A 10456-nucleotide genomic window follows, 5' to 3' on the forward strand; every position below is an offset into this window, starting at 1 on the left:
CCCCATTTCAGCCAGTCCCTACCCTATTGCCTCTTTGCTGACGCTCTCCTTTGGTCTAACCTGCTCCTCTCCTACCGCACCAACCTCTAGCTCAGTGCCCTGAGCAGGCCCTCCCCAGTTTCCTGGGACTGAGTGGGTGTTTTCCAGCCCAGCCTGGGAGCGTGGTTGGAAAAGCCCAGTGTGGCAGGTGCTGGAGCGGCAGAGAGAGAAAACACGGCAGCCAGCCTAATGGGCAGGGAGGAAATATATGCAAATATATTCAGAAAGGAATCTGGTGATGCTAATAGACTTGTTAGTCCTCTCGGTAAGCACCGGGAATAATATTTTTACACTTTAATCATTAGGGATTTTACTCCAAGCAAGCCCATAATGACAGAGGGAGATGCAGAGGAGATGGCCATGGGTGACACTGAGGACATGGAGAGCGGCAGGGGCAGGAACAGGCAAGGGCATACAACCAAATTAGACCCACAGCCAGATGTGAGTTGCTTGGGAACAAGGTGACAAATTAAACCATCCATTTGGTTGTACCAAAGCACGTTTATATGAGCAATTAGATAATGAATATCTAATGGCCCTGTCTCGATGCGGAGATTCCCCTGCTGCTGCCATGAGGCTTCCCTGTGTGACCACTGCCACGAGGACAAGGTTTATCCCAGCCAGGCTGGTCACCCAGGGCTGTTTCCGAATATATTGAAACTTTATAATCATCACTACCAAGCTCCTCTCTTGTCAAATCTACAAACCCAGCAGCACCCATGTGCTTCTTTCACTCAACACATGTATTGCATCATTTGTAATCCACTTGCAGGAATCCAGGATTAATATTTTCAGCAAAGTTTGCTCCAAACCAGCTTTTGGGAGGATATTTTCTTTCCTCCAGGGCTGGGCTCCAGGATCTGCATTGCTCCAGACAGGACACCCAAAGGCAGGGACGCCTGGTGGGGGGGGCCATGAGGGAATAGCTGTCCATGATCCACTGTGGAAGTGGGATGTGACATACAGCTGCAGCGGCCCGATAATTCACATCTCTCCCTGCTTCTTCGTTTGCTCCAGGAGACAAGGTGGAGCACTGTGGAGAAGGTGCTGGAGGTGGGAAGGGGCTGGGAAGGGCAAAGGGCAGGAGGCTGGTGACAGGGAGCAGGACAGAGGTTAATGCACCCATAATGAATGTCCCCAGAAAGCCGGCCCTCCTATGAGGGTGCGTACCTCAAGGCCAGAGAACAGGGATCCCTTTCCCTCTGCCTTTTCCCTTTTAGCGGCACTTGCCCTGTAACTTGAGACAAGTTGGGGAAGGAAAAAAGAGGAAGGGAAAAAAAGGGAAAAGAGGAAAAATAGCGCAGTTATTCCCGCCTCCGCCGCCTCCTCCCTCTCCTCCCCGGCCAGCCAGGAGCCACGTCACCGTCACCCAGCCTGGCTTCGGGGCTGCTCGGCCAGCTCAGCCCGGGGCTCTCCACGGGACAAACCCCAGCTTTTGGCCTGGAGCAGGGTGTGGAAGGACCTGGAAGGGGGAGAGAGAAAATCCACCTTGGGGAAAGAAGTAAGCAATAAGTAAGCAAGGGAGGCGTCCAGCTTGAGGGCCTGGCAGGGGAAGGGTGCATGCAACCAGGGCACAGGGGAGCCTGAACTGATCTCTGCCAGAAGAGAGAGCTCCTTACTCGGGGGAAAGGAAAGTTGAGCTGGAGGAAAGCATTCACTCAGTTGAGGCTCCCCGCCTGCAGAAAGGGCCCCGCTCCCTTCGCCCCAGCAGAGGCCCCCCAGCACCATGAACATCTTCCGCATCCTGGGGGATGTCTCCCACTTGTTGGCCATCATCATCCTCCTGATGAAGATCCTGAAGTCCAAGTCCTGTGCTGGTGAGTGCTTCCACACCCCAGGGAAGGAGTGGGGCTCTCCTTGGAGGGCGGCTTGGTGAGGAGTGCAAATGAAATGGGTGCCAAAAAGGCTAGTGATAGTCCACACAAACTGGCAGCCCTCCCTCATGGGCTTTTCAAGGGATGTAATCCTTCTCCTGCTCTTCCTCTAGAAGTTCTCCCTGCCAGAAGGAGAGGGCTATGTTGGAAGGATGTGATGTGGCAAGGCACACAGCCTCAGACGGGTGTTGGTCCTGGGGTAGCGAAGCAAAGGAGAGGGCAGCAAGGCCAGGGGGAGGTGGAAAACACACACAAGAAGTTGTGGCAGCACCAAACCCCAAACCCAACAACCTGGAGAGAAAGCTGCTTTAGGTTGGAGGAACTGCCAGTGTGCGGGCAGGTACCAGAGGCTGCTCCGTCCCTGGGTGAGGAAATCAGGACAGCAGCTTTCCGCACTTAGATTTTGCTCAGAGTTCATGTTTTCCTCCCCAGGAGACGTAGGGGCTGGGCTGCAGCACTGCCACCACTATCACAGGTAGGGAAATGGGTGGGTCTGGCTGTATCTCCCTGCCAGCGGTGACTAAACTCCATCAGCATCCCTGTACTGGTCCCTGATCCCGCAGCTCTTCCCTCATGCGGCAGATGCCACATCACACAACCCCTGGCGAGGTGAAGGGGGCAAGGGAGGGAAGAGAAAGGTGTTTTGATGACAGCAAGGACTGAACTGGCCAAGTGCCTCTACCTACAACCCCAGGCAGGGTTCAGGGGCACCAGCAGGAGCCTGCACTGTTACTTGGGAGACTCCAGCCAGACCTGGGTTGGGTCTAGAGCTACCACAGCACCACACCTGGCTCACAAAGCAACATGTGTGTATACAACTGCCTCCCCAGAAGGCCTACCCTAAGGGTCCTTCTTCTCACTTGCTTTACCTTCCCTTCTTCTCCATGCCATGCAGGTATCTCTGGGAAGAGTCAGATTCTTTTTGCCCTCGTCTTCACAACCCGCTATCTGGACCTGTTCACGACCTTCATCTCTGTCTATAACACTGTGATGAAGGTAAGGGAAGGGCAGTGCAGAAGCACAGGTTCCCCCCAGCTCACCGTGGTTGCTCAGAGAGGTGAGGGTATGCAGTCTCCAAGTCAGTTTTTCAGCCAGGAAGGGTGGATAAAGACACCTCCTTCTGTGCCTCTATCCCTCCATTGACCAAGAAACCCCCTCACCACAGCCAGTGAGCGAGCTGAGCCCACCACACTTAGTACCACCAAAACCAGAACAAGACACCATGGATCAAGCCTGGTGCGTTAACAGATGGCTGCCACCAAGTGAAACTTCCTTACACAGAGCCCTAGAGGGTTCAAACAAGTGTGATCCTTGTGGTGGGGCAATCTTTAGTTGAACACTGGAGTATCTCCAGCAGATGTCAATCCACAAGCCAGCACAGGAAAAGCATTCACCACTATCTCACCCTGGCACAGCACCACCAGAACCGGGTTAACTTGGGCAAAACCATCCTCTCTTCAAGCACAGAGGTGCAATTGCAGGTGAGATGTTGCCATCTCCCTTCACTTGACTTCCCAGGTAATTTTTTTGATATGTGCCTACGTCACCGTGTACATGATCTACGTGAAATTCCGGAAAACGTTTGACAGCGAGAACGACTCCTTTCGCCTGGAGTTCCTGCTTGTCCCGGTCACCGGCTTGTCATTTCTGGAGAACCACAGCTTCACACCCTTGGAGGTAAGGAAAACCTGAGGCAGGAAAGGGGAGGAGAAGCAGCAGCCTGATGCCAGGCAGCAGAGCGAGCAGCATGTTGAATAGGCGAGAGTTTAAAAAGCAAAAGCAGGCAGGAAAGGCAAAGTTGGCGTGCCTTGGGGACTGCACTGTCTATAGCGCAGCTCAGCGCTGTCTCCTCTCAGTCTCAGCACAGCAGGCTCATTTTCCCCCAACTCCAGCAGCGCTACTCATCCTGCTCACACATCGTTGCTCTGCCAAATGAAAAGCGTAGGGTCTTAATGCATATTAACCAGTATTAAGTCTCTCCGCTGCCTTCATTGTGCACCTCGCAGATACTCTGGACCTTCTCTATCTACCTGGAGTCCGTGGCTATCCTTCCTCAGCTCTTCATGATCAGCAAGACAGGGGAAGCAGAGACCATCACGACACACTACCTTTTCTTCCTGGGCCTCTACCGTGCTCTCTACATTGCCAACTGGGTCTGGCGCTACTACATGGAGAGTTTCTACGACCAGATTGCTGTAGTTTCCGGGGTGGTACAAACCATCTTCTACTGCGACTTCTTCTATCTCTACGTTACCAAAGGTAGGTAAATAGGTTGGTATAAAGCTGAAATGTTCACTTGGTGCTCTTGCAACATAAAGTGGAACTGCAGCTTGCTTTGCATTAATCCTTACGTGACTTTATTCTTTGCTATATTTGTGATGCATATTTTCCAGCTAAAATCCAGTTTAAAAAAAAAAGTGTTGAATGCAAATGGGCATCTCTGCACACAAGCCTCTAGACATGCCTGTGAAACAAAGAGAAATTAAATCAGAGCTAAGCCTGGTTTAACCCCACCTTGGGAAATTCACAATTGAGGTTTATTGAATTCTACGTTCATTTTGAGATTATGAATCAGGCAAGAAAACCTTTGAGGGCGAACAAAAAATAGCTGTAGGCAGACAATGTACCTGAGAAAGCAACTGCAGACATATGGAGATATTATTAAGCCTGCTTTTTCTTTTGATGGAAAAGACATAACATTCTCTAGAACTGATTCTGTAGGAAGACAAGCATCTGCACAGAGAAGACCTCTCATTCTGTTTCCCAAAATCAGATGCCCCTTCCACTTCAGCATCGTGCTTTGGTAAATGGCTATGCACCAGAGCTAAAAGGGCATTCAGGGCATCTATCAGGCTGGTGGAACATGCTACAGTTTGCTGATGCTGAAGTATGCTTTAAACCACTTTTCTGTTGAGGAGGATGGAATTTGATGAAATCTAGCCAAGGGAACAAATATTTTCTTCCTTCTTCACATTCCCGAACTAGTCTGCTAAAAGCAGTAGTGACGGCCATCGAGGGATGGATCTTTGGTAGCTTCATGTAACCTACCTGCTGATAGAGAGCTGACAGGAGCGCTGAGCAGGTGGCCAGCCTTGGCACATTAAGACTTCTTTCTGTCATTAAAACACTTTTGTAGCCAAAAAAGCACTTTGTAAAAGCGTCATCAAGGTGCTCCATATCAGTTCTTTTTTTTTTTTTTTAATCCTTAAACTATTTCCCATTTTAGCTTCATTCAATTCATGTGTCCCGCGTGCTTCTATATTTTGTGAGAAATCCATATCCTTTGTAGATGAGGGTGGTGGAACAAAAAGGGGGAAAAAAACAACTGCTGGCTTTCAGTCTCGCATCGCTAGTGACAGAGCTGCAAAATTTAGATGATACATGAGGCAGAAAAAGAAACATTTGTCCCTGGGATATCACAGCAGGAAGAGAATTGGGGTTATTTTTTTTCTTTTACACAAATGTTCTGGATCATGAGAGAGAAAAGGTGTCTGAAGATACGCAGATGCTTTGCAGTCATTTATGAAAACCAGCAATATTATAGCAGGTTGCATCTTACACTCCTGCAAAAAAAAACCCATCTTTTCAAAACATTTCTAGTACTGAAGAGCTCAGACAAAAGGGCAGCGATGCTGCAAAAAAAAGCAAAGGTGTGTTACATAAGTGTATTTAAAAAGACTTCACAGCCTATACCAAAGCATTGCAAAAGGATTTTTATAGAATGTAACTTGTCTTTATCTTGTTTTCAAAACTGAATGAGCTCCTTTCTGTTTAACACAAAGATCTGAAAGATACTCCGAGAAAGCTTTCAGCTCCCAAAAGCTTGTATTTCACACAACAGCTGGGTTGTGTGAGGTTGGGAGCAATGGGGGGATCATCTCATCTACCCTGCTGCTCACAGCAGGTCATTCAAGGTCCCATTGCCCTTTGCCTTGTCAATGGGTACCACTAAGCAAAGTCTGGATCTCCTTTACCCCTCCCATCAGACACTTATTCACACAGGTAAGATCCCCCTCAGCCTTCTTCAGGCTGAGCAATCTCAGCCTGCACTCTTGCATTGGATGCTCTAGTCCCTTAACCACCCTCATGGTCTTTCTGGACTTGTTCCAGTATGTCCGTATCTCTTGTTCTGGGAACCCAGAGCTGGACCCGTCACTCCAGGTGTGGCCTCACCATGGCTGAGGATAGAGGAAGGATCACTTCCCTTGACCTGCCAGGGATGCGGCTTGGGAGGCTGTTTGCATTCTTTGCTCCATTGGTGGCTTGTGTTCAACTTGGTATCCACCAGCACACTCAGGGCTTTTTCTGCCAAGCCGCTTTCCAGCTGCGCAGCCCCAGCATGTGCTTCTGGCCCACAAGGGTTATTCCACCCCAGGGGCAGGAAGAGCATTTCCCTTCGTAGACCTCCATGAGGTTCCCACCAGCCCACTTCTCCAGCCTGGCAGGGTTCCTCTGATCCTGCCTCGTGCCTGCTGCATAACAGCAGCTACTCCCTGCTGTTATGCACCACCAGCAGATCACTGCGGGCGTACTCTGCCCTTCCCTCTGGCACCCAAAGAAGCACTTGAGCAGTACTGGCCCCAGCGCCCACCCCTGGGGTACACAACCACGACACCAACAGCTGGACTCTGCACTGCTGACCACCATGCAGCCCAAGGAAGCCACTTCTGCATCCGCATCACCCAGGCCTACAGGCCCTGGTATTTCCAAGAGGCCTCCCTCCCATCTCAGTTTCCAGCTCAGACAGATGGGGCGAGCTCAGGGAGGGGTCCAGCCACAGACCATTTATTCAGACCTATTCTACATTAAAAGGAGGGGGAAACACTGGGGATAGAACAGTAAACTCCATACTTATCATCAAGAAAAATACCAGGAAATTAAGAGGCATGAGAAGGAGTAACCATGGAAGAGGAAAGCTTTTTCTTTAGCATAAATAGGTCGTAAATTTCCTCCCTTAGAAGCAAATTTGTAGTGTGTGTCTCCTACCACGGATCACAAATTTTCCCATTCTAAGGATTCCCTATTTTTACCCTTCTTGCTAAATTCTCTTAGATGCTCCTTCCACAATGAACAGGATTCTCTGGAGCTGTTAGCATAGTCATGACTGAGGACAGCTGTGTTACCCAAATCCTCCTGGCCTACAGCAGCACATGGAGGGGGCCCAGGAAGGTTAGTTAGAGAGCCATAATCTCATTGCTGTTTGCAAACCTGTCAGCCCACTACCTTAACACTCTAAATAGCAAGTTAAAAAAATATTGTTGAAACAATCAGTTGAACTTCCTAAAGTTCCTTCATTACCTTCTCTTTCCACAGTCCTAAAGGGAAAGAAGCTAAGTCTTCCCATGCCTGTTTGAAGACACTTCCACAGACAATGCAAGAAAACCTGGAGATGAAGCTGTCAAGATCACAGCTTTCCGTTCCTGGCTCTTTTTGACCAACTGGATGGCTCAGCTGAGTTTCAACCAGGAAGACAACAAAGCCTGAAGAGCTGATAGGCTTTACATCCATACAAGACTTTTCCCCTCAATACTTAATTTCTTCTTACTTGAATTTGGTGCTAGTAAGTCGTGCTGGCCAATACTGAAGTAGTGCAAATTATTCTCTTCCAGCCCTTCCCAGCACCTACCTCCAAAACACACCCCTACCTTCACCCTGAGGCAGCACATGGAGCAGAAGGGAGTTGTTGCTACCTTTAGTCCTTCAGTCCTTTACCGTGCTTCTATGGAAAGGGGAACACGGTGCTATTAAGTCTGATAACGTATACAAAGGCCACTGGTGCATGTCACACGTGGCATAGCTGACACAGCAGATGCTACAAGCTTTTACTTTAACTCTGTGTGAACTAACATCCTCCTGAAAGCTAACTCTGCCTGACCCTCATTCTGCTCAGGTTCTATAACATTCAGGCTAAACACACCTGCTTTGAATGACATGAATCTTCTGATTCCCCAAGTATTCAAACATCCTCCCCACTCACTCACTCACAGTGACAGTTCCTTGTGTTCTACAAATGGGGACCACGGCAATTAAAATCCAGTGGGTTACCAACAGGTGTTTCCAACTCCTTGAATTTGACTTTAAGAACTGGGAAGAACAGGGGCAAAGATGGCTTTACACTCCAAAAATAAAGACAAAGTTCACAATTTATTGACAACAGTGTTTTTATTTATACCTACAAAAGAAAACAAGATGGTATCAAAAGGACAATTTACAAACTAAGAATAGTAACATAGCTCTTAGTATCCTGTGTCTGAACACCACAGATCTATGAATCTCTCAATTCAAGTCTTCGTTAATACAACAGGAATGTGTTCAGAGACCAGCAGGTGTGTGAAACAAGATGCTGATCCCACACAAAGCCACTAACCCTTCCATTGTTCAGAGAAGTCCAAACAGTAAATTGCTTCAGGAAGTGGGAGGGGGAGGAGACACCCAACTCATTTGACACTCCCACAAACTTTTACAGATTGAAAACAATGCCAACAATACTAGATGCTAATGCTTTTATCAGCAAGGGCCCTCCAGCTGGTATATGGAACAGAGCAGCGAGCACCAGGTGGGACAGGGGCAGCACATGCCACGGTGCGTTTATGCATTCAACAGTCTGGTTAACACTCTGAATTGAACTGAGACCCTGGACTACAGCTGACCTTCGATGGCAATTAAGCGCTGCAAGACTTGGCATGGATGCTTACACCTGCACAAGTCCGCCCAAAAGAAGTGAAAGCTGTAGCAGACTATAAGGCAGCTTTGGTGGTCCAGAGACCCTTTTTAAAGCCAGTGAGTGAGATGTCCTACTCCTCCAACCCTCGAACACATTTCTGCACTGAACTCACAGATTTTAAAAATAAAGCAAAAAATACCAAACCAAACCCCCCCAAACCTCTACATTTGCTTGTGAGGGAGGCCAAAGACCAATCAGTCATCACCTGGATAAACTAAATGTTTCTGGCTTTCACTTAACACAAGCAAAGAAACTTCCTGCCCAAACACTGGAATTAGAAGATGGGAATCAAGGGTCTGGAAGATCTCTTTTCCCTCTGTGTCCGCAACCTACCTGTGTACTGCACAAAAGAAAACACACCAAAAAAAAAAGCGCATTCATCCCCCAAAATTTTACTCTGGGAAGAAATTAAATTAAAAAAGAAATCAGTTCTGTATAAGCAAGCTCTCTTCCTGGGCTATAAGAAGTTCCACTCTACTACAGGAGTGGGCTGCCTTGTTCATACTTAGGCAAGAACGCCAACAGAAAAAGCCCCAAACCTCTGCACTCTCATAATGCAAAGAGTATGCCTCACAAAGCAGTAGATGTATCCATTCTTTTGTCATATTATCAGATCAAGAGCAGCCAACTCCTGTTACCATCTACTGTCTCTGAACCGTGTGGTATTAGAAATAACAAGTCAACAACATGCTTTACTAAAGGGGAAACCCCTCACACCCACCTTAGCCTGTAAAATAAACAAGTTTTATTTACGTATTTACTAAAATGTCACTCTTCTCTAACATTTTCTAAAATGCTACCTACCTGCGAGAGCTCAGCCCAAAGGGACCAATGGAGCAGGGAAATGCACTCAAAAGCCAGAAAAAGCAATAGTCAGAGCAAGGTACAAAAGAAATCAAGCTTCAGAATCAAGATGCACTAACCAGCTCACCGCTTACCTCATGAAAAGGAGATTCCCAAGCAATCTCCTCCTCCTCCTCCTCCCTTCCTCCCCTTGCCCTCCCCCTCCCAGCCCACCCTATGCAAACCTCTTAAATTTAAGTGTGGAAAACTCTGTCACAATTTATCTGGTGTAGCAGCATTCGGAACATTCCCCGAGGTATGTCTGTTCGTGAAGGATGGACAAACAAGAAATGCTGTTTATCATCTCAGTTCTGTTTAGTTTCTGGGCCCTCAAATTTCTCTCCATAAATCCAACTACAAGAATCTGAGAGCAGAAACCGATTTGAGGATAACCAGGCTCCATGCATTTTCCATGCTGCAATTTAACAATCATAGAGAAAGAACTTCCTTGGCTAAACACACCTTGTGGTACCTACAGCAACTGTGTGGTTTTCAGGTACTGAATCTGAGAGGTTTGGTTTCTGGCATGGGGGTTTTAATCCCAACTTCTCTACTGCAGGCTGCTACAGGTACCAGAAGATGGGGCCACTGCTTCCAGAGCTGCGGAGAACTCCAGCAACGTACCTGGGGCATTACTCTGAACACCGCCCAGCTCAGACAAATGAGCAGAGTTTTCCTATAGAAAGTCACCTATGATAGATTACAAGCAGTAATAGTGAGCTATTTAAAAAAAAAATAATAATTAAGATTAGGAGAAGTGAGCATTGCTCCCTTGTATTTATCATTTTAAATCAAGTGCTTTTTGGCTTCCCAAAGTTTCCCACCTCTCTTGATATTTCCTGAAATTAAGTGAATGTGTTACAGAATAGCAACTTCTTCCCCTCAAAAGAAAGTTTTCACACAAACCTTAAGACACCAAGATGATCGAGCTGGGACCTATCTGCCTTATACCCATTTCTTTTAGAGAAAATAAAAT

At 47.6% G+C, this 10456-nt stretch overlaps 1 protein-coding gene across 1 annotated transcript; it reads left to right on the forward strand.

Annotated features, from left to right (window-relative positions):
- Positions 1-1298: 1298 nt before the first annotated feature.
- Positions 1299-10205, forward strand: KDELR3 (KDEL endoplasmic reticulum protein retention receptor 3). Its single transcript, XM_030478171.1, has 5 exons — positions 1299-1856; positions 2809-2909; positions 3432-3590; positions 3920-4172; positions 7227-10205. The coding sequence occupies exons 1-5, from the start codon at positions 1766-1768 to the stop codon at positions 7265-7267; spliced, it is 645 nt and encodes a 214-aa protein (XP_030334031.1). The 5' UTR covers positions 1299-1765; the 3' UTR covers positions 7268-10205.
- The last annotated feature ends 251 nt before the right edge of the window (positions 10206-10456 follow it).

This window comes from Strigops habroptila, chromosome 3 (genome assembly GCF_004027225.2).
Source record: "Strigops habroptila isolate Jane chromosome 3, bStrHab1.2.pri, whole genome shotgun sequence".
In the NCBI taxonomy this organism is placed as follows: domain Eukaryota; kingdom Metazoa; phylum Chordata; class Aves; order Psittaciformes; family Psittacidae; genus Strigops; species Strigops habroptila.

Bases quoted from the DNA above. Each gene is read 5' to 3' on its own strand.
- KDELR3 (XM_030478171.1), top strand. From the start codon at position 1,766: ATGAACATCTTCCGCATCCTGGGGGATGTCTCCCACTTGTTGGCCATC. The intron at 2,910-3,431 runs GTAAGGGAAGGG...TTGACTTCCCAG, and splicing joins TCTATAACACTGTGATGAAG to GTAATTTTTTTGATATGTGC. The intron at 4,173-7,226 runs GTAGGTAAATAG...CTCTTTCCACAG, and splicing joins CTATCTCTACGTTACCAAAG to TCCTAAAGGGAAAGAAGCTA.